Here is a 25,169-nt window from a genome sequence, read left to right as displayed (position 1 = left end):
CAGATCTTGAATCAGAACCCATAATTCAGGAGGTAATATGCTGCTAATCCTGTTATCAAACAAACAGGATTCTCTTTCTGCAACTGTATATCTTTAAAATAATACTAGGGGAAAGTAGTGATTCTAGGAATTAAGCTCTGGCTATTTGCATTGTGGTTTAAATGTTAACTTAATTACAGTGTTGTTTGCTGTTTGAAGAGCTGATTCATTCTGCCAATTAGGAAATCCAATGTTACTGCAGCTTCACGTCTACACAATACCTGTATATTAAAACAAGAAACACTGACTCCACAGCAGAAATGGAGCATTTTACCATGAAGTGCCCTTCCCTCCACCTGGGATCCCACTTGCCTTGCTCTTTCTGATCCCTGCTGCCACCAGTGGTACCAGAAACACGTGTGCACTGGTGAGTTCAGGGATGCAACACCCCAATATTTTATAAGCATTTATTGCCTTGGCACAACAAAAGCAAAGTGATCTATGGCACTCTCCAAGTAGTGCTTTAAAGCATGAATGTGACTCTAGCTTTTTGCTTTTCTTGTGAATCAATTGTAGACGAAGAAGCCTTACAAAACCAAAGAGAGATTTTTGAAAGAAAGGAATAAGTGCCAAAGGAATCAATAATAGTGCTTTATTCAATTTCTAATGTACTTTCACCCTGGGAAATAATACACATTTCTCAAGACACAGTAAACCTGAGAATTTCAGTTGAATGGATATTGTATTTTGACTTTGGCATAACAAAAGTAATCGCTGTCTGTATTTTAAAAAATACACAACGTGCTTAGGAACAGTTCTTTCTCAGAGGAAATCCAAGGCAACCTGGGTTTGCAGAAATGCTTTTGCTCCTCCCAAGCACTCCTGTGGGCAAATTACACTGCTTACCTTTTCTCACTGAAAAATACCCTGCAGTTTAAGCAGTCATCAGACAGAGAAGGGAAGACTGTCCTTTTATTTGTACTCAAAGGAGCTCAAATACTTGGAAGATAACTGTAATGTAAATTCAATGTACATGTGAGATAATGTACATTGTGAGACAAGAACTAATTTTCTCAATTTTAAGAAATTCTAGGGGGAAAAGGTATTTCTCTTCTATTTTTTCAGACAAAAATATTTTCCTCCTACTTGGTTATTGTTCATGTTAAGTCACAACATCACTTGCATCACTGGGTTTGGAGAAATGAAGACCGATGAGGGAAGTGGGGAATCATCAACTCACTGTTTTATAACACAGAAATTTAAATAGGGAAAAAATTTACTTGATACTTGCAAATATGAGATGCAGAAGCTTAGTTCTACAAATGATTGACAATGTCAGCAGCAACATCCTGGGGTAATTAAGGCCTGTGTCACTTTCCAGGCACATTATTTGGGCTCTGGAAGTTGTCAGCAGTTCATCATCTTCAGTATCATGATTTGTACCTCTGCAAAAACAAGTGAATTTACTAACCACAGAAATGTAAGCTTTAGAGCATTTTAGTTTCCTAATAAATATTTTAAATTATTGCTTCCAACTGCACAGTGAAAATAGAGAGAAATTGGCTACTCTTGTGCAAGTTGCAAAATTTTAATGTAAAAAGGTTGTTAGGTCAATCTCTTGAGGGTCAGAGATGGTTTTAATGACTCTGTATAGAAAAGCAGGACTAAGCTCTTAAGTATTTCCCATAATGATATAAGCATAAAAGCAGTATATTTCAGGAAGTAACTAAAAGCCATAAGCACCTTTTCATATTCCTTTGCTTTCCTCTGTAAATGACAGTAACACAGCATCATTTTTTCCTGAGAGATCTATTTTCCACGTTCACATTTCCATCAATACCAGTGCACACATTTGACTGAGAAATCTGCAGCTGAATATTTTAAAGCGTTTTCTGGCTATACCAAAGACCATAGCTAGAACACGCATGAACTAAGCAAACTTCAGAGGGAAAACTGACTGTGGAGCAATATATAGCTTTTGTCTCTCACTTTTGGGAAGAGTGAATACACACAATCCAGCATTAATCATACCTTGTGCTTTAGGATGGAAGAAATGGCAAATTTTCACATAGCAGTGTTTGCCACAACTCATTTCTACTCTTTCAGTTGGAAATCACTGGTATGTTAAAGGAGGTTTATAACAATTTTGGTGGATTTACAGTTTATTAATGTGTAAGAGAAAATTTATGGTTTTCTTTTTTAAAGTAAAAGAACACCAGATGTTTTTTGATATGCAATCCATGCTGCTCCTCTGCCACCATAGCAGAACATCTGTCTCTACCAAAAACACAATATTGTGATAACAATCAGACATCTTTGAGAAAAAACAACTCACTCACTGCTGAAAAATTCCAACCTAAAGTGAAACCTCCTTCCCTTTAATGTACTTTCACATAATTTTATGTGCACTCAATTATAATGAACTTAATTATAATAATATTATAACTATTTTCTCTGTTTCAGATAAAATAATTATAACATTATTATAGAAAGAAAATATATTCAAGAAAACCCATTCAAGAAAATTTGGGTCAGGGAACGTTTTAGTCTCCCTGTATGTCTGTCAGGCTGCTGATGTCTTCATCTGTTTGTCATAAATTCCCCATGGAAAACTAGAAGTGAAGCTTTCTCCTTGCTCATCTCCTGAATAGCCAATAGCATCAGTCATAAGCATAGAGAGAAGGATTGACCAAAACAGTATCTAAGAGAGAAGGAACATCTTTTTGAGGTTTTTCTCCATTTGCCAATTTCTCATGTCACCTTCTCATCCTGCCAGGCCAGACACGTGTGGGTTCCTAGGAAAGCAGACCCCAAAAATTGTTGCCTCATTCCTAGGTACTTCATATATCTGCTGTGCACTTCAGTATATTCTAGAACAGAAATTGGACTGTTGAAAGCATCCTCTTGAAGGCAGCAGGACATGTCAGACTGAAATACAGCACTAAAGGTATGGCAGGGAAGAAAGGAGGATCAGGGCTGTTAATTCAAGCCTCTTCAGCTATGAAAGGCTGGCTCATTTTTGGCCAAAATATGAAAATGGTATCAACAGGCACAGACAGATTTCTGTACCTCATCAGTGACGCTGATGCCTTGGACATCCTGTGGATATTCTGGTTCTCATGCATCTTTCCAAAGGTAAGGAAATGCATGCCAGATGACAGAAATTATTCTTGTGTAAAATACCTCTACCTGATGTTTCCAAATATTATAAGCAAAATTATCATTACTCACCCTGCCAAAACAATAGGCTGACGTAAAATTTGACTACTTGGATGCACTGTTCCTCACAGTTAAGCAGCTTGTGGGAGAAAGTAATTGCTTGGAATAATTTCAGACGCTGTAATTTAAAGATCAGATTCAAAATATCTAAAGCACTTTACAGTCACACCTAAATCTTCCCATCATCAACTCCAGTAACAAAATTGGATACATGTAACCTTCTGCAACATCGTGATTTTCTGAAGATGGAATTTTCCCACTTGAAAGAGGCTATCTTCATGGCAGAGAACTACTTAAATATCTTATGCTGACTTTAATTTCAGCAGCAATTGTAATGCTGCATCTCAGAGTAGTTAAAAGCTCCAGTATGTATATTACACAAAAGCTTCTCAAAGTACCTTGAGTTTTCCAGAGCAGCAAAATGCCAGTTCACTGGCACTTTTTATTACATGTCACGGAATGCAAGATTTGCTGTTGTTGGAAAATAAAATGAAAAACACTTTTCTAAGACCATCCAGCAAAACTCTTCCTCCCAATCAGGGACACAAAAACCTACAAGATCCTCTCTCTAGCTACAATACACAGTGCTTAAGCAAAGCAATTCCACTCACGTCCATGACTGACAATAACAAGATATCAGGGCACAACCTCTCCATTAAGAAAAGATTAATGAGGGAGCTCATTTATCAATTACACCAAAACCTTTCTGGAGGTGCATCCATGGAAAACTGAAAGGGAATGTTGTGCTGCATTAGCTAAAAGCAGAACTCAAGACAATGTAAGGCTTGTATAAGAAATGCTAAACATATTCTTGTTTATTATTCTTAAAAGCATTTAATTAAATATTAATGATGTTTCTCATAATCTTCCCCCACTTCCCCAAAGAGGCATAAAAATGTGCCATTTCCATAATGTACTGCTATATTCAAGGCAAATAATTATTAATTTGCTTAAAAAGAAATTCTGCCAAAAATAAGGCACTCATCTAGGCAGTAAGATTGACTTAAATCATGCTAATCTAAATATATATTTGCACAAGCCTAAGCAACATTTATTTGAATGCTGTGAAATACTGTACATCTTAAGTAAATATATTTATGTGGCTTTCTCAAAACAAATATCTAATACTGTTGGAGAAAAGGTAAACTTGAAAATGCAGACATTTACATGTAAATAATATTAAGATTATGAAAACAGCAAATGAGATTTAATATAAATTCCCCATGCTCCATTTTGTTTGCTCATTTCACCAAAGCATGCACTGAAAGGCAGAATCTGTCATCATCTCCATATCAAGCCTTCTGGATACTGTTAATTGATACAGCACAATTCAACCTGCAGCAATCAATACTATTTTGGAATCAAAACAGCTTTTTAGTGTATTTATAGTAACACAAAAACTCTGGAGGCTGGCAAAACTTTCACTGCACAAATAGCACACCGTGGTCAGGGAAATTACAGAAACCACCACTTCCCAAGCTGATCTGGTATTGAAGAGAAGCTGGATAAAACACAAGCAAAAAGAAAAATATATTTTATATTTACCACTAACCTGGGGAGGAGGTAAAGGGTGAATACTGAAGGCAATCAGTTTTAAGTCAGAAGAAATGGAATCTATGCTGTTGAGTATCATTACTACTGGTTCGTTATTTTTTCATTGCATTTTATTTTCACAGCTCCACATTTTAATCAGAGAGAGGCAAGAATAATAACAAAAATATCCATTTTTTGTACTAAGATACTTTTTGCACTAAAAAAATACAGATTTGGCTTATTTAGGATATATGCTTTCCAGTATGTTGTTTTCACAGGAAACAGATAAGCAGAAATATTGTATTTGTGAGGTGCCCCATGACAGGAAGGAATTATGCATCTGACTCCATGTTCTTAGAAAGTTAATTATTTTAAGATACTGTATTATATTAAATACTATACTGAACTATACTAAAGCATAGAGAAAGAATACTTACAGAAGGCTAACAAGACAATAATGACTCTTTCTAGAGCCCCGAGACAGCTTGGCCCTGATTGGCCAATGAGTGAAAACACCGAATCACTCCAGAATCCAATGAAACAATCATCTGTGGGTAAACAATCTCCAAACACATTCCAAAGCAGCAAAACACAGGAGAAGCAAATTAGATAATATTGTTTTGCTTTTTCTCTGAGGCTTCTCAGCTTCCCAGGGGCAAAATCCTGGGCAAAGGGATTTTTCCAGAAAATACCACACAGAAATATCTCCTAAAGCAGTGACTTGCAGTTCTCAATACTACTTTTTCAAATTAGATGTTATTTTGTGCAAATGGCTTTAACACAGTTGACTGTTTGATACACACTAACTGGTGTACCTAATAACTGGATTTACACACTCTTTACTTTGAGAACATCTATACTAAGTAGAAGAAAAATTTTACAGGTTTCCAAGCATGCCTCCTTAGAGAGACATAAGGAGGGGTTCATTCATAATAATTACCTTGAACTTAGCGCTACAGCCTTCTCTGCTGGAGAAATGTGCAGGTTGCAGCAAGATGGGGGTCAGTGTCTTCTCACAGATGAGAAGTGATAGGAGAAGAGGAAACAGCTTCAAGTGATGCCAGGGAAGGTTTAGGTTAGATATTGGGGAAAACTACTTCACTGAAAGCATTGTTGAGCAGTGGAACAGGCTGCCCAGAGAAGTGGTTCAGTCACCACCATCCCTGGAGGTATTGAACACTTGGGGCATGTTGGGTTTAGGGTTTAGCAGTGCTGAGTTGAGGGCTGGACTTCATCTATGAGGTCTTCTCCAACAGAAAGTATTCAATGATCATCTTTATATCCAAGGGAAGCTCATCACTCAGAGCTCTCATGGAGAGCCCAGTCTAAGGGCCAGCATCGGTGGAGGGGGAGGTCTTTGTTCACATTCTTATGCAGCAACCACTAAAGCATCCATGCAGAACTCAGTGAAAAGCCAGCATTTATGGCTCTGCCTACCAATGCAGATATCATATTTTCTTCCAGCTGCAATATTTTCTCCCATGGTGTCACCTTGGTCCCCCGAAGAGCCTGTGTTGCCATGAATGTTGTTTGTCTGTGGTGTAATAGCTGCATGCTGAGCAGAAGAGCAAGCAATCCTCTCTTCTGTGTATTCTCAGTAACCACTTCTTGTCAAAGGATGTCATGATTCCTATCTAGGTGTTATTAAATGTACAGTAGGTGTTTTCACTGCAGCACACAAGTAGTGTTTGCAGTGACAGAAAAAACAAGATTATGGGGAAGATGATGGATAATGAATCAAGTTTTTATCCCTTTATTTGGAATACTATTTCTATGAGCTTGTCTGAAAGGCAATTCCTCTCCTTTCTACCTCAACCTATTCTGTGAAGCATGAAAGCAGAGTGTCACCTCTTTTGTGAACATTTTTGTGAACAATTTCTCCTTTTGTGAACATTTCTCCTGAGCAGTCTATTTGAGAGCCCAATGTCTGACAGATTTCTACCCTCAATAACCTTATTCAATTACAGAACAAATAAGCTAATGGTTTACAGAAGTTATATCTCACAAAGAGATATCAGGAACGCATGCATGCCTTTTCTTTTAGTGTAAACCTTGTATTCTTCTGGATTTTCCTCTTATTTAGACAAGGTAAAACTGTTTTCAGTTAGAGTTGAAAAATCTTTCTGTTTGGTGAAGAAAAAAAAAATCAGAAATTTACAGTCACTTTTCAGGATGAAAAATAAAGATCATCTGAGAAAAGTTAGTCTTACCCAAAAATTTCCATCCTTTTTTTTTTTTTTGTTGCTGTTGTTTGGTAAATTTTTTGGGGGGGTTTTCTTTTTTTTTTTTTTACATCTTCATTCCTGCTCTTAGTTTGCACTGAGATGTAACGAAGTGGCTGGATACACCAGGCATAAAAGTCACCTCTGGCACTACACAGTGTACAGAAAAAGCCTCTCCTGCACCTCTGTGACACACTTTTTGCTTCCTACTCTGCAGGAACAGTGGCTTTCTAAGGTGCAATGCAAAAAGCCAAAATAAAACATGCTGCATCTCTGCCTTCTTTTCTTGTCCTTTTTTGGTAAATCAAAAGCAGTAAGAAAAATGGTAAATGGAGTTTTTGTAACAGATGGTATTAATATATCTTTATCCAACTAATAGGCACCACTATTCATTGCATGGATGCCATAAGCATGCCATCCATATCTTACATTTTTCTAAAGTCTGTACCCTCTCATTTAATGTTCCCTCAGGTTCACAGAAAGTTTTTCAATTCAGAGAGATAAAGAATATTTCATTTATACTCCTTCACATACCATCAAGCCCATTATGATGGCTGTAGTTTCTTTTCCCCAAAATACTTAATGAAGAGTGGTTGGAGGGTGCAAGCAGTCGTTTTGCACTTGGACTTTGAAGGCTTGGTGTTGACCTGATTACACTGGGTTTCACAGCGGGATGTATCTCTGTTTGAGACAAAAGAGAGAGAGAAATTATAGCTACTTGATTAATCTATTCCACATATGAAATTTACTTTTGTTTTTCAGTGAAAAGAAAATTCCTTCGCACTTTTGTGTTTACAAGACCTTGAACAACACAAGTCCTCCTACCCACAGCTCCTCCAAGTAAGAAAGATCTATTTCACTTTAGGTTACCCAAGCTCGATTCCACAGTGCAGACATGTAAGGATTTGAGGTTGAAGAGCTAATAAACACAAAACACTCTGAAATGGGTGTGTTTATATTTTCCTACCCTTTTGAGATTTGTATTGAAGCTACACACCCACAGGTTTCAGCAAGCAAATAAAAGCATTTTACTGTAGTGAAACTACCTCAACACCTCAAGCTATTCAGTATTTTCTGTCATAATAACATGCTTTAGGGGATCTTCCCACACACAAGTCACAAGGTGCAGGAGTCAAGAGGAGACACTGTAGGGCTTTGCAGGTAAAACTACCCCAAAACTGCAGTGGGAACACTTCCATACTTCCTCTTCCTGGGGAGCTTCAAACATCCCAGAGCATCTGTTTCATGAAGCAAGACTATTTTGGAGGAAAAGGAATAAAGAGGGAATGAGGCAGCAAAACACATGTGGCCAGCACAGTTCAGAGTGGCACCTGCTGTGTTTGCCAGGAGCTGACGCAGCTGCAGGGAAATTTCTGTATTCTGCCAGATAAAAGTGGCAAAAAGAAGCTTTGGATGAGTCTGCTGGTCCCTCACCAGGAATTTGCTGAACCAATTAATTAATTCCCATCACACATTTAGGTTTAAAATGCCACCACCAGCCTTGGATGGACCCAGGCTTGTGTGGGAAGTCAGTTGCCCAGGGCAGGTCCTGGCCCTGTGTCACAGTGCAGGGCACCAGCTGCCAGCACTGTGCAGGGTATGAGGCACCAGCTGCCCAATTACAGCAGCCTCTGATGAGCCCAGGAGGCAGAAGAGGCTGAGAAGGTGAGGGCAGAGGGGCTGGCAGTCAGATCAGCAGAGTCAGCTGCCCAAGGCAGGCGAGATCAGAGCATAAAAACTGAGTACTTTCTCATTTGCAACCCAAGTTTATACCTCCTGAAAAGTGCTTCTTTCTTCTTATAAAGTGCTTTTTATTTTCTGTTTATAAAGTGGAGCAGAGAAGCTGGGAAGATGCAAAATCTACAGTGAGGCCAAGTATCCAAGGAGGAGCTTCTACAGCCTCTGCCATCCATGGCTGCCATTCAGAAGAAAGAGAAACCACTGTATAAAGTCAAAGCCCACTGCAATAGCATGTTCTTCCTCCTTCAGGAATGCCCAAAGTCTGATACCCAAGTGCTTCCCTGCCCTGCCTGGAGCTCTTGGTCTCATGGCCTTGGCCAGGCTGTGCCAGCCTGCCAGGAGGAGATAACGCCAACAATTTTCACACTGGAAAAGACTTCGCTTAATTGTTCACCACTGCTTTGGTTGGGGCTTGCAATCACACTCTCCAAGCATGAACACACTCCCATGAGAAGCCTCAAGAGGGCCAGGTAAGAAACAGTAGGGCAGAGAAGTACACAGAGAACAGCTAAGAAGGAAGGCACAGCTAACCAGTCACTTCAGGGCAGAGCTGTAGATTTGATGGCACCAAATTCCCCACCACTTAATTAGATAAAAGCTTTTTACAGCCATTCACTGCAGAATTCATCTGCTTTTCACACAGAAAAGATTTCGTGGCATGTCCTGTTTTTCTTGCTGTGGGGAACAAGCATCTCATACTTTGCTTTTTTACTAAAATGGGAACAGAGGCATGCTTAATATTATGAACACCGCTGATTGCTAAGGTAAAACTCTAAACTGAAATAGATACACTTGTGCCATTTGCTGAAGGTAATTGGAATTTGCATTCTAAAATGTTCATTTAGCAATCTTTTCCAGTTTTCTGAAGGAAATGGTAGATTTCCAGGGCTAACAACACTAAAAGCTTATTTTATTTGCCAAAGAGTTCCAGCAGCAACCATAGTAATCCCAGCAGTTGCGTCATGAGACATGAGAACCCAACCTCCTTTCATCTGCAACCTATAGGAGAGGCAATTTCATATTTTCAGGGTGAGCAAACAGTTGAGGAAGGAAGCATTTCCTTCCCTCAGCTTCTCTTCAGTTCAGAAGTCACTAATCCTCCATTAGTTTACCACAAAGGCTGTCTTTTCTCTTTCTGCAGTAGAGGAAGGTAGCAAGACCAAGCTCTACCTTTAAGTTCTAGAAAGGAACTCAGTAAAACAGCCAGGATCACTTCCCAATGGCCTGAGTCCTTCCTGTGCAGACCTTTACATCTTATTTCACTCCTCCTCTACATATAGACTTGCTTCAAATATTTTCATGCTTTAGATCAGCACTTTATAACCAGCTGCCTCATCACACCCAAGCAGTGTAACGAGGCATTTCAGGAGTTTTGCTTACTATCCCTTCATATAATTGTATTATGGAATAATAGCAATCAAAATCTTTTAATTCCTGCTGCTCTTATGCTCTTCTATTGCATAGCACTTCACTGAAAATCTTTTAGCCAGCTGCACCTTGTTCTAACTCAGAGCATTCAAATTATCTCATGACCAGTAGCAAATAGCCAGTCAGCCACATTCTGAAATAAAAATAAATAGGAGTAAGAGATACTGGTTCAAAAACATATTACTAACCCATTTCATAGGACCAGATTTCAGCCTCAAGCAAGTAAATAACAATAACAACATTAAAAATTTCTCCCTTTTTCATTATGGCAGTAGGGTAAAAAAATAAAATACCCCAAAGTAAACAAAGAGAATCTGAAGTCTTGTACCAAATCACCTCAACAAACATCCTGGATTCCAGAGGGGCTTAGGCAGCTGCACCTTTCCCTCACCTCATCTCCTCAACATGTATCCCAGCTGGAGTGTTAGCCTGGTTTTCTCATAACTAAGAGATAACATAGGACATTTAATTAGCCAGGGGTTCACCACAGCAGCTTTGTTTTAGGAAGCACAGTGATGACTGATGAGATTGAGGGGATTGGCCCCAGCTCTTGAGACAACAAGGCCTAATTTTAATGCTTGTCCTACCTCACCTGTGGAAGCCAAGATGCAGAAAGGGAAGTGATGACCCAGGATGTGCAGGGCACTGAAGTCCTCCCTGCCTTAGCAGAAAGGTGGAAAACAGTAGTGCCCTGACACATTGCTAATCATATGCCAATAAATTTCTGTGAGAACAGCACAGCATGAATCTTAAAAAGAAAACAAGTGCCTCCTATATAAGTTGACATGATATATAATAATATTTTTATGAGAAAAATAATGCAAGATTTACTTATTTACTGAAATTGCAAAAATCCCAAATAAACTAAAAAGATCACAAACAAACTAAACTAAAAAATTTCGCCAAGCTACATAGCAAACAAAAAGCCATTTTCTAGCCATCCCTATAAAGCTAATTCAGATGAATGTAATCAACTGCACTGGGTTCACTTCACATTCCCATAACACATATTATTTTCCTCAGCTGTAGTGAGACACTGTTACTTCCCATACAGTCAAATTCTAAGCAGACTCTACACATATCTGGCATATTTTAGGACTGTTAATCTTCTACCAGACCTTCATGTAAGTTCACAAAATGCTGCCTGACACTATTCATCCATTCACTCACATTAAACCTACAGACTCAGACTCCCAGAGGGGTCGAGACAACTCCACAAAGGCTGTATAACATGACACTAAAAACAGGTGCTGTCTTCTAAGTGTCCCCATGTTAGCACTTCCTCTTTAGATGCACAGACAGGTCAGCTGGATGAACCATCCCCTGTCCAGCTTCCCCCCTCACAACCACAACTCCACCAAGTCAACCCAAGTAGTCCCTTCAATACACATAACACACATAGCTGGGATGTCTGTAGGGAATTATTCCTGTCTTTTTTCTTAAACTCCAGGGCAGGAGAAATCAAAATTCAGTGAGAATGGCATTAATTCCTCATTACCCACATTCTTGAAGTTAGCATTTCGACAAAATTGATGTCCTGGAAGAACAGTTGTAACTACATTAAAACTGATTTCTATTTCAGTAAGGCAAGAGACTTACTGTTTACTTTGATCTAGTTCAAACCTCCTGCTGACTGAAATTATGAGCAAAACATCTAGACTAAGCTCTACACTCAGCTGTAGAGTTCACTTCTGTAGAACAGGATTAACACGCAGCAGAATTACTCGCTACATCTCTAATCAACTGATTGATTTCTATTCTCATTTGAGGATTAACAGCCTCTGGGTTATCACAACTCTTATATGACTGTGCAAATATTTAACAGTCACTGACGGCTCATTGCAAGGAATCATTATTATCAGAATTTTTCCTCTCCCCATTTACTTATAGTTTCATGTCCTCTCGGTTGTGAATTCAGTACAGATTTCATTGCACCTTTTAAACTTAGGTCATCAAATTACAAGGTATGCATCTTAGTGTGGCTGAGCTCCCCTGCTCTTAAGTAAAAAGTAGTATTGCAAATGGATACAAAGGCCACAGTAGAGCAGTCCTGAGAATCTCCCCTTTGAGCAGTTCTTCTTTATATTTAGAGAGCCAGACTATTCTTCACGTTCTAAATTACATCAGGTGTCACTCTGACACTAAACCAGTATCAGGAGGACTTCTGCCTATATCCTGAAAGTTCAACCATGCAGTTTTGTAACCCAAGTGGACCACCATTATTATTAATTTATTAACTTCAGAATTTTTTCACATTACTAAAAGCGTAAATTCTCTCTTTTTGTGCATCCCAGGTTACGATGCTTCAGTACACACTGAAAGTTTGTTTGGTTTGCTATTCTCCATAGGCAGATACGCACCTAAATACCCAATGATACATGACAGTGGCTTCCTGGTACTTTTTATCTTCAGAGGATTCCCAGCAAGTTCGCAATGTCGATCTGCATCTGAGAATTTTAAAGAATAAAACCCAGTTTAAATATTTTACTATTACAAACAGATTAGGATATACCAACCAGTCTCTGACTTGCATTTTTAACACAAATTTCTTTCAGCCTAACTTTTAGATTCTCCTTTTTATCATCAATACTTCTAATCATGAATATTTAAAGGCAGAACATGTCCTCTTTCATGCAAGTGATGTTATGATTTTTCTTTTTTTTCTTTTTAAAGAAACATAGTTTCAATACCAGCTAGACTGTAGTTTTTACTTACAAAGTCTTTCTGGAGATAGACTTTGGCAAGCAAATGGATAGACAGCCAAGCAAATGGAACACAGATGAAAACATGCATACTAAAAATGCAGTTTTGGCTATTAAAAATGATTTTCATTGAATTCTTTTTTGGTTTCTACACACTTTTCTGTCTCTAAATGGGTCAATACAGAGTCAAGGATTTAAAGCTGGGACTACTGATTTTTGTCATACAACTCCTCACTGTAAACTTTTCAACAAAATGCTCAGTTTTAACCAAGTATTACAGAGCTCAAAGATCTCAAAGATTGCAACTCTCTGCTAAGAGAAAATTAGCAGTGCAGCAACTGCCTAAAATTTCCTGCTGCTACTGTGAATACACAAGCAAAGATTCCATCCACATGTCCCAAAAACAAAGTGTTAACATAAAGAGGTTAATGCTTAGACAACGAAGTCAGTCAACTTAAGGCAAAAAATCACAAGGTTTCAGTAAATCATTTCAAGACAACTGGAAATAGATAATTTTTTTTTCTTTTTAAGTATTCAGAATAATTGGGTTTCCTGTCTTTCAAGAGCACAAAGAGCTCCCATAGAGAGCTTCCAGTATCCCTAGAATACAGGTATTCTGTTCTGTACAAAATTGCATTCGTACAGTGATTATATAGGTCAGGAGGTCTCTCAAATGGAAGAGCTTCCCGCAAATACCTACTTACAAGTTTTACAGAAGGGACACATTATATAGATTATAATTGCAACTCCTCCCTGTGTTTCACCAAACTCTTCCTTTGCTTCATTCCAGCACATGAGACACAGTAAACAGCAAGAGGATAAGACACCATGTAAAGTATTTACAATCCCTTTATCAATTCTAATCTAGATCTGTGCAAAAATCATGAAGATAGTGAAGGCACAGCAATGACTGGAATAAGTATTTCAGATATTCAAGATGTTTTCAGTGCAGCAGACAAAGCACAACTTACTTTCATAGATTAAGGAACCTACATAAAATTGTGGAAATACCAATGGGTTTCAAAGGTTCCAGAGCCCTAATGCTGAGTACTTTAAGTACTTTGTTACCTTTTCTTAATCACAAAACATACTGTGCTCAGGAAAAAAACCCAAAAGGCCTGGTGCCCAGAATTTTTTTAATATTGCAAAACACCTGAAATTATTTAAGTGGTGGAGCAGAATGATGTGTCTCCACTGACTCCCTCAGTAAAATAAGCAGAGGCTATATAGTATTTTATAGCTACTTTGAGAACAGCAAAGCATCACCTATGAAGTAATTAGCAAGAAAATTTTCCATCTATGTGCCTTCGCTATAAAAAAAGATATTGAATCATGTAGTGGTATTTATATGCTGACTGGGAACACATACTGCAAGGAGAGCACAATTTTCATGCTTGAGATAAAGCATGTTCATCAAAGGTGAGTATTCAAAGCACACCTATCTATTGAAACAGTAAAGCAAGCTTAACAGCAGCAAACTTTGATCCACAACAAGGTGCTCCCATAAAAAGTATAATAAAGTTTATGACCTTTATGCAGAACACAGAGAAGAACATAGAAGTTGTATTGTGCATCATTCTCAAGTGTAAAACCAGAGAATAAAATTTGGCTAAGAAGATATCAAAACTCCCAAAATTTAAAGCAAGTCCTAAAATCAAATGTGATATTTTATATGAGCAATAAAAGTCTAAGTAAGACCAGTGAAACAGTGGAAGCTATAAGAAAAAAAAAAAAATGACAAGAAGTAATCTGATATTTTTGAGTATATTTTTCAAACATAGCAAAAGCAGAAAGTGTGCTGGTGTCTGTAGCAATTGATTATGAAGGTGTGAGGAAAATACACAAGAAAATAAAGGCACAGCAGAAAAGCCAAACGCATTTTTTGTATCATTGTTCATTGCAGAAGCACTTAAAGAAGCTCACTTCCAAAATACTTTGACGAGGAAAGTATGAGAACTGTGTCGCATTGAAGTGTCCATAGGAAATATTACAAAACAAACTGGTTAATCAGTAGAACCAAGTTACCAGGACCAGGTGGAATTCATCCAAACTGCTGAGCAGACACGCTGCTGGTGTTTAATGAATGCTTAAATGTTCTTGGTTGAAGAGAACAAAACCAGGGCAAATGTGATAACATTCTCCAGTAAGTAGGTCTGCAGAGTGGCAGAAGGTTGCATTATTAATAGAAGCACATGGTTAAATTTGGAAACATCAAGGGAGCCAACAAAGACCTTGGAAGGGAAGGCAAGTTGAGCGTGTTCCCATGACTTGTGTTGTGGCGCGTCCTTGCAGCAGGAAGGACGGACAATGGCGCGCTGGGCCTCACGCGCGCCCGGCAGGGCTGGGAGGAGGTCACCCCTCCCCTCAGTCCATGGCAAACACAGCCAGAGCCTGTGTCCAGCTCTGGGTCCCCACCACGGAAGAGATACAGGCACAAGGGGCAGGGCCAGCTGATGGATTGGTGTTTGAGTGCAGCACATCCAGGGCCTGGGGAACTGCTCTGGGCAGCCCTGAGAGGGAATGACAAGGGGACACCTGTCTGGCACCTCAGCCTCCCAGCACAGAGACACCGAGCCAGACCCTGCTCAGAGGAACACAGGGACAGCACAGCACTGCTCCTGTCTGTGGCAGCAGCCAGGCTGGGGGACAGGAGATTGTTGGGTACAAGGATAAGATTATTTACTCTGAGGCTGATCAAACACTGGAGCAGGTGCCCAGAGGAGTTATGCAGTCTCCACCTGTGGAGATACAAAAAGCTCATCTGGCCTAAAGGCCCATGAGCACGTGAACCTTCTGCAAGAGGTGGGATCAGAGACCTCCAGGGTCCTTTCCTACTTACATGTCCTACAAACCAATAAGTGCCAGTCTCCTAGGCCTGCCAGGATCCTCTGAGGGAACCATGACCTGCCCACATGCAGCTGATCTGGCATCCAATTTGGCACTTCAGAGAGCTTTTACCTAACTGAGTCACCAAAGACTTCTGCTGTCCAGCTGTTACAGAGTAAAAGAGGCTTTTTTCAGGAATTAAAACCTTATTAAAATTGATTGTCTATGTAATCCCCAAATGATCTGTGCTGATCAACATATAAAAGGGCAGCAAAAGAGGTGATTAGAGAGTTAAAATTTCCTGATAAGAAATTTCTAAGTATAATCAAAGCTAAAACTGATAGCAAAGGACAGGATCAGCAGCAAGCAATGCATGTAAATGAATTCTGAAGGGGTAAAATCACTGTAATATATAGATACAATGATAGCTCCTACACCATCACAAAGCAGAAGAGTATTCATGGAGTCAGCATCAACAGCTTTCTAAAAATATCTAGACAATACTATAAAGAAATCAAAATCAGAATGTTAGAAATCATGATAGGAAAATAGAAAACACAACTTTCTAAAATTATGGGAAATCTATATCTTGAAATGCACATAATATGGGGCACCATAACCCTAAAGAGAATACAGCACAACCAGAAAAATTCTAGGAAATAACATTAAAAACCACAGTGTGAAACACATTTTTTTATGAGGCTTTAAAGCTGCCAAGCATGATGACTGATGTGGGCATTACAGAGGTGAATCAAAACAGTAATGTCAAGAAGATGATAACAAATGAGGCTGTGCTTCTGGATATGAAAGTATTTTCTAATTATTTCCTCTTTAAAAAAACTAGATTTGTAGGTCTCTTAAGCTTAGAGAGACTCTCATTAGCAAGTTATTTCTCTTTGACATTCCATCATATCTCTGTGAAAATGCAGATCATCTAATGAATGTACTGTATTCCCTGAATTGTATTTTTAGAAACTTTGGGAAAAAAATAATATGCTCAATATTATATGCTCAATATGTCAATTCTTTTGCTGGCTATTAAAATCTGGCAAAAATTATATTCAAAGATAACAACAGAAGAAATATTTTCATCCTAGATGAAAGCTAAAGAAAGAAGATATTTTCATCCTAGATGAAAACTAAAAGCTCTTCCATAGCTATCAAAATCAAGGATGCAAAATATAGTTTGCAAACCAATACACATAAATGTTACTCAATTCAGATGAATGGGGAGCTTTATATCAGTAAAATACCAACTTTATACTTACAAAGACAAATCAGTAATATTTTGCATATTCTACTCTTTTCACTTGTCTTTGTTGCACCAAACTAGATCACTAGCAAGTACTATGCACCATATTTGTTAATAAATCTGAGGATTTAAATGTATAACAAATTTTCATCATGATCAGCACACCCATTTCCAGATAACTATACATATATTATACAGATAATATATTACCATGCACTGAAAACATTTTGACAATCATGTCTACACAGACAACATGTAGTTACCCAGATCTAAATTACTATAATTAATATACATAGTTATAGTGATAAAGCTATATCCAAGCAATGAAAATAAAAAAGTCCCTCAAAAGTCTCCCCGTGCTGAAGCAATAATGTTTACAGACACATGGCTCCCTGCCAGGCATTTATCAACCTGCCTGTGAGCTGCAAACAGATCCACTCAACAGCGACTGCTGAGAAGAATGCTCACTTTGCTTTTTCTCTAATTAAGAGACCTTTCTCAGACAGGATGGTCTTGCTTAACTTTCTAAAAAAAAACACATGCAATATATTCAAACTAAAAAAGGAGGTAGTGCATGAGATTTAGACCACAACAATTTCACCTTACCAAAGCAGTTCGCCAATTCTAATTAGTCCTTGAAAAACCATCAGACAGTTTTATTGTCACCAACCACAGTGAGTCTATTAAGTTCAGACAGAACAAAGTTTGAGCTTTCCATGATGGGCTGTGCTCCTAGCAGGAGGTGCTGTGCCTCCTCAACCTCCTGGTGGCCATCCCGAGATTGAACTGGGATGTAAGTGCATCCTCTTCACTACCTCCTGCTGGCATCTGAGCAGGGGTCGTGCTACAGGCTTCATTAATGAGGAAAATCTAATTCTCTGCACTATCTGAAGGTATAAAGAACACAGAATAGGACCTTGCTTTCTGCCAGTGGATATAATGGGCTGAGGGAGAGGAGGTAGGTGGATTTCAGTAAGAGAAAATATTCTGTTGAAACCTGGTTTTCGGCTAAAAGATGCTTGGGCCTTATCATTCCCAGAAGCTTCCAACCTCCTCCAAGACATGAGAAGTACCTGCACATGCATTCAGGTACACAGGTGGAATTCAAAAACCAATTTATTTTATGACTGAGCTGTGACACGCTTGTTCAGATAGCCTTTCTCAGATCTGGGAAATCAGTTTCATTTACAACCTGGCACTTCAACAAATTGCACAAGACTAAGCGGGCATAAAACCTGGTATGCAGCTGGGATAAGTGCCCCACCAATCGTCTGCCTTCAGATTTTATGGTTTCTGAGTGTTGTTATGGTGCCTAATGCAATATAGTTGGGAAATGCAGTTACATTTTCAAGAACTGGTTTGGCACACATAGAGTCAGGCGAGTCTGACAAAGCATCTAAGCAGCCATTAGATTCAAGTTTCAGCAAACCAACATGGAAAACAAATTCCAAATCAGTTCTTGGGCCTCGTAACCATCTCACGCCATGTCACATCATGGGTGACCTGGTACTCTGGCCAGGTTATTAGTTAAGCATGACTGTAATAGTTCTAACACCAACACAGATACCCATTCAATACTGTAATTAATCTGTGGATCCAGCACTGGAAATCATTACTGCTAATTAAAGATTTTGTTTAAAAATTCAAAAATCCAAAAATTCAAGATAACCTTAGAAAAGGATTCAGAACATCCACAGAAAAAGACAGACTATTTACTTATAACATTAAAATCTATAGAGTGCTCTGAGAACACCAGTCACCAGGTCACCAGTACAGGAATAAAACTACAAAATATTCTTTTTCACCTTTACTAGAGCAAGAATATGACAATGACAATGCAGGCAAGATAACTGTAATGATTCCACAGAAAGAGATTGCCAGAAACAGAACACAGATTGTGGATATGTGTATGCACATGAAGAAATGTGACTTAAATTAGTTGAGGTATAATTTGGTTTCCACTGTTAGAACATTATTTTAATGCTATGTTCAAAAACCATCAACAATTGTGACTTTTTTTTCTTCAACCTATGTTAGGTCTAATCAGGAAGCATCAGAATTCAGAGACAAAATCACAAGGTCCAAAGTTTGCTTAAGCAAAAAGGAAACATGAAAGACAGACACTACAGGGGAAAAAAAATCTTTCTACTCTAGCTGTTAATCTCATGAAGAACTCTTTCACTCAAAGCAAAGAGAAAACACTCCCAGCACTGTCAGTTGAAACAAGAATTACTATTTCCTGCTGAAAAGCTCAGCTTTTAATTCCTCTCTTTAAAGGCTGAACACATGCATAACAACAGTTGGATGAAATTATTTCTTCTGATGTTTTTTCTCCTTAAACAAAACTTTCATCTTTTGAATATTTTTTACTGCAGGGAGGGAGAAAAAACACAGATATTGATAAAAAGATATAAGGTTCAAGTGACTTTTTGAATTTTCCTGCATGATTCAGCAGAAACATAAATTTAAAGGTACAATACCTTTCTCTCACAAAGTAACCTTTATTTTGGATTGAGGATTAAAAATATAATCTTAATCCATCTTTAGACATACTTCTTCCATGAAAAACAACTCATTTTATTCTCACAGTTGTCACAGGGTTTCCCGAAAATCTGAAAGTTCTTCCTGACTTGCATATATATAAAAGAAGAAAGAAAATGGCCAAAATGACTAAAAAATTAGACAAGGACAATGAACAGAATATCCAGTAAATTTTGGAGTGCTGCAGAAGTAGGTGAAAAGTTTGCATATGCATAACGGCTGGTCTTGAAGTACATAAAGGGAAAATAATTACTCAAAATCAGATTTTAATCCTCTGTGGAGAAATTTCTTATAAACAGTGCAGACATCATCTGCATCCCAGATAAGTATGCTGGGAAAACATTCAGTGTTAATCTAATGAACATGCTTATAAACCCTACATCTAATGATCTTAAAAGTTCTCTTCAATTCTAATACAATTGACAGTACAATGAACCAGCATGCCTCATCCTGGAATACCAAGCATCTGCTCCAAGAACTGTATCTATGGAAGACTGGGAATCATAGCCAGACAGTGTGAGCAGTAAAACAGATACAAAAGTTGTTGAAATATTCAGCGACTTTGCAGCAGAATTTACACACATACGCAGGTGAAGAGACTTACTGTTGCTATCTACAAAAACCTTTTGTCATACTACTAGAAATTCATCAGGTCTTTATATTTTGGCTATAAAAAGAACAAGCATAATACAGAATTTTATTTAGAATTAAAATTTAAAACTGGAACAGAAAAAAACCAAAATTATGCAACTATGATGAATAAACGTGGCTATCACCACCACCTGATTGTCACAGTTACAAAGGACTGTATTGCACACCACATTTAAATTATTATGAAACCCCAGCTCCTGATTCTTTGACCAATCCCATTGAAAAAAATACAACATGTACAGATCTATAGGTTCTGCTAAGCAAATTATTAAAAGACCAACAACAGAAAAGCACACTTCTTTCATGCTGCCTAGTGGGAAGAATGTATGTTGTGGCATTGATTTTCCCTTCCTGCCCCCATTTTTGTTACTGTCAATTTTTGAAAGGGAATGAAGTGATAGTTTTTTAATTAATTTGAAATGTTCCCACAGTTTAAGACCTGTTCAAGGCAACCAATGTGTCGGTATATGCTGGACAAATGAAAAAAATAAAAATGAAAAGCAAAAGCGTATAGACAAGAAATGTTTATTGAAAAAGAAAATAAAATTAAAAGACAAAAATGGGTGGGAAGCACAGCACACAGAACTAAGAATTAAAAAAACATCTTACATTCTGCCTTAATGGCAGCACAGTTAATAGGGACAAAGGGACGTCGCGCTGCCTGCCGCAGCCGGAGGGTATTTTTGCAGACCTGCCGGGCCAGTTTTGTCCAACAGGTGGTGTGCAGAAAGAACGCCTGCCGCGTTTTCACCGCCGACTTGGGGCTGCCCGTGTTGCGCACCGGGGTGCCCTGCGTGGCCTGCCGCGACAGGTGCGTTCGGACAGGCGGCTCCTGCGGGACAGAACACGGACAGCGTCACACACGGCTCAGCCACCGCACCCTAACAGCCCCACGAGTCAGGATAGTCTTGGAAAGGGATTCGGGACATCCGCAGGGAAAGAGAGACTATTCAGTTATAACATTCAAATCTACAGAGTGCACTGAGAACAGGTCACCAGATGATAGTGCAGGAATAAAACTACAAAACATTCTTTTTCATTTTTGCTTTTACCAGAGCAAGAATATGACAATGTAGGCAAGATCACTGCAATGATTCCACAGAAAGAGAGATTGCCAGAAATGGAATATGGATTGTGGATATGTGTGTGTACATGAAGAAATGTGACTTAAATTGGTTGAGGTATAATTAGGTTTCCACTGTTAGAACATTATTTTAATGCTATGTTCAAAAACCATCAACAATTGTGACTTTTTTTCTTCAACCTATGTTACATCTAATCAGGAAGCATCAGAATTCAAAGAGACAAAATCACAAGGTCCAAAATTTGCTTAAGAAAAAGAACGTGGTGTCTGTAAAAGACAGACACTTCTTTTTTCCCCCTGTAGTGTCTATGAAAGACAGACACTACAGGGGGAAAAAAGAAAAGTCTTTCTACTCTTGCTGTTAATCTGATGTAGAACCCACAGAAATACATGAACAACCTGTCTAAACACTTTACAAAAAACAGGCCTGTGCAGGAAGCCACAGAGCAGACAACTCTATTGAGAGTGGATATATAAATGCCATCCTAAATGATATGCTGTATAGTAGATTTAACATTTCAGAGATAACACACCATTGGACAGACAAAGTGACATTTGTACACCAAAAATGCAGGAAGCACGTGCTTATTTATACAAGAAGTAGTCAAATAAAGATAGGGCAAGGCCTGACCACTGTACAGTTCTATTAACACAGAAAAAGGATTAATAAATTGAGTTTTGTAATACCAAAGTTGAATACATAAATGAAAACCATTCCATTAAATAATCAAATCACAGCAGTCTTGTGAAAGCACCATGTTTTGTTTTAGAAAAGCTTGTCTACACAATCCTACCTCTGTAGGTTGGCTGGAAGACAGCTTATCTTCATCTGTCTGTGTGGGCATTTTCAGGCCACCATATTTCTTCCAATAAATCCAGCAAGATGCACACAACCTACACTGCATATTAGGAGGGCCCCAAGAATACCATTGGTGAGACTGCGGAGCTGAGGAGGAGAAAGCAGCACAGGTGAACTGGGGCAAGTTAAATTCACTGCAATCAATCCAAATGCTGTAATAGATTATTATATACAGCCATAACACATGGCAGTAGCAGAGCATTGTATGGATAAATAGTTAATATATTTCACACTGAAAGTAAGAACTTGAATTGTTTGTTGCTTTATTTTTTTTACAAAAGTGCCAGAGAGGTGAACTCTAAATGGAAATTTTGGAAATGCTTCTAAAATGAATTTCAAAACAGGGACTTTGTATTGCTGAGATTTTCTCCCAAAGGACTACCAGAAAAAATAACAACAAACCCACTATTTCTAATCTCACCCTGGAAGACAGGCTAATTAAGTTGGATTTTATATCTGCTCTCATAAAACCTCTGTTGAGGGCTGCTATTCCAAGAAGTCCAACAGAAATTATCACACAAAATACTAGAAAGAAACAATAGTCCTCCCCATCTTTCCCAACAACAACAAAGGGAGAAAAACATTCCAAAACCATTCAAAGAAAAAAAAAACCCTCAAAACCCCTGCAGCCTTAAAGAAAAAACAAAAGTAAATTTGAATCTAGCTTTGTGAAGGTAAAGGAATAATAGATCAATACCATCATATTATACTACTTAAACTTTCTGTGCTTTATGAATTGTTTAAAAATAAATCATAAAGAAATTTGAATACTTTATTAATATACTGAAGGCAGCTCTAACTTTAAAGATATTTCTGCCATAAGAGCAATTGCAAATTATCCTCTGTCATATCCTAACAATATTATATATCTTTTTTTTCTAACAGCACATATTAAAATTCACCCAAATTCTTGAGTCATTAAAAAATATATTTACTTACTATAGCAGCTTTCACAAGCCCGACCTATTACTGTGGCTTGTGCCTGGTAAGAAGCTCCCATTGCTCCGTTGACTGCAGTAGGTTTCCCATTGTTGCTGGATATTTGATTGGGATTTGGTTTATTGCTTTAAATAATTTTTTTTAAAGGTTGCAACAAAAAAAAAAAGAAAAAAAAAAAGGTTTTATTAACTGGTTAGTCAACAGGAAGACAAACAATCTAATTCTGAAAATCTGATATGTGCAGACAACATCTACAAAATCTTCTGTAAACAAGAAGATAATTTTTGTACTCCTCTATTACTTTCAGCATTGTCAGACACTCGCTATGTTAGGAGCTGCTCTGACAGTCCAATTTGCAGCTTTTACTGTGCTCAGATTGTCTAAGCTACTTGGAAAGCTCATAAAAGACCAACTCTCAGAGGTCAAAGCATTAACAAAAGTTAATGCTTTGACAAAGTATGGAATTTAAGAAGGTGGTTCTAGTCAACAGATTAGGTTTACGAGTTGAGGATGGATTTTGAGTGAAGTATAACAAGAGGAGCAACAGTGCCTGTAATACTCCAAGGTTCTTGATCCCAGGAAAGGGTCAAACAGCCTCCTGTCTGAAAAAGTACACACAGTAATACAAATGTCTTATAACCACAGCAAAACTCACCCATATATCTGGTTGCTCTGTCTCAGTTATCTTCTAAATTATTTACTCTACGAGAAGGCTAACTGTTTTTTGGATATTTCTGTTTGGCTTTTGAATATTATTGTACTATATCATTCTCAATTATTCTAGCTTCTAATACTTTAGTGAAGTAGGACTTTACAGGTCAATTAATTCAGAGAGCATTAATATAACTCCTCACTAAGTGCAATATTTCCAGAGTTTCAACTTTGTGAGTGTTAATTACCCTCAATACAATGCAAGGTTGGATACATTGATTCCTAAGATAATTATTTGTCATTTTAGGCAGCATAAAATACATTAAAGAAAAGTTAAAATGACAATTGAAGAAACCTTTGCTGTATCAAGTCTCTGTCTCCTGCCTTTTCCTTTTTCACCGTATCAGCAAGAGACAATTTTACAATTTCCAGTATTCTTTATCCTGGGCTCAAGGTACAGAAGAAGAGCTTGAAAGACAATTAAGTCTTCCACATTATGATCTGTTGCTTAGTTACCTTTCAGAAATGCCATGAATTGAAAGGGACTCTCTGGAATTAAGGACAGAACCTTGCAATTACAGGAAATACCTAATGATCAAGTTCAAAAAGGTACTCAGCTCTGAGAATCAATTCTGCTCAGATTTCAAATGCAATAAATAAGTCTTGAAGCAGAGCATTTAGCAATCCCATCACCACCACAGATACCAAAGCCTTGAGAAGTCCTACCATCCTCCTGCTGTTGACTAGGGATTTTGTCTTGAAATGGAGGCAAAAGACAAGCAGTAAGATAAAAATGCAAAAATCCCACATTTTGTCATCCAACACGGCTGGTCCCTACTGTGAGCTAATTGAAAATCCATAATTGTCCACATGGACCAAGGAAATTAAATTGAAATGCATAATGTAAAGTCTGAACATCTTATGGTTTTCCTAAAGCAACCACTCATCTGAGAAGGTTAGGGAACACTCATACTAGAGTTTTTAGCTTCTTTTAAACAGTGTACCTTGTTAGAGAGACGTGAGCTTCAAAACTCACAAAATTTGTTCTAAGATTAAAATAAATTTAATAGTCTGCTGCTTTCATTGTAACATCTGTTTAAGACACAAAAGCCAGTATGAAATATGAAAATGAAGCTCTATTGTATGTAATTTATACAAGCCATCAAAAATCTTTGTGAAGTACTTCCTTTGTTATTACATTCTTCTGTTATACAAACACTCACAACAATGGGAAGTTCATATAGAAGTAAACTAAATATACCCACAGAAAGCTTAGAAAAAGGTGATTTGGAATCCTTTCTCTTGTCATAATATTGAGGAAATTATGAATATGAAGGAGGGATTTTATCTTTTTTCTACAAATCACATATCTGTTAACAAAAGCAGATATAGCATCCAGTTTAAATGTAAAAGAAATACAGATCAAAAGCCCCTCAGAAGAAAACAAGATTGCATTAGTAGCATGTGGTCAAAGATAGAAGATCTGGGGCTGCGTGCTACCTTTAATTTAGAACCAGAACATCTCTTGTCTCTAGATGAAGAA

The 25,169-nt window shown here is 37.9% G+C and overlaps 1 protein-coding gene across 3 annotated transcripts in view; it reads right to left on the bottom strand.

Annotated features, from left to right (window-relative positions):
* The window catches only part of MTA3 (metastasis associated 1 family member 3), a 167,606-nt gene that overhangs the window by 63,516 nt on the left and 78,921 nt on the right, over positions 1-25,169 (bottom strand). For all 3 annotated transcript variants that reach the window (XM_058020133.1, XM_058020134.1, XM_058020135.1), the window contains exons 12-16: positions 22,976-23,100; positions 21,972-22,123; positions 20,703-20,925; positions 12,482-12,568; positions 7,488-7,634 (exon numbers count right to left, since the gene is read on the bottom strand). In XM_058020133.1, the coding sequence (XP_057876116.1) occupies positions 7,488-7,634; positions 12,482-12,568; positions 20,703-20,925; positions 21,972-22,123; positions 22,976-23,100 (734 nt within the window). The remainder of the gene's footprint in view (positions 1-7,487; positions 7,635-12,481; positions 12,569-20,702; positions 20,926-21,971; positions 22,124-22,975; positions 23,101-25,169) is intronic.

Source organism: Melospiza georgiana, chromosome 3 (assembly GCF_028018845.1).
Source record: "Melospiza georgiana isolate bMelGeo1 chromosome 3, bMelGeo1.pri, whole genome shotgun sequence".
Taxonomy (NCBI): Eukaryota; Metazoa; Chordata; class Aves; order Passeriformes; family Passerellidae; genus Melospiza; species Melospiza georgiana.
This window is presented reverse-complemented; position numbering and strand designations above follow the sequence as displayed.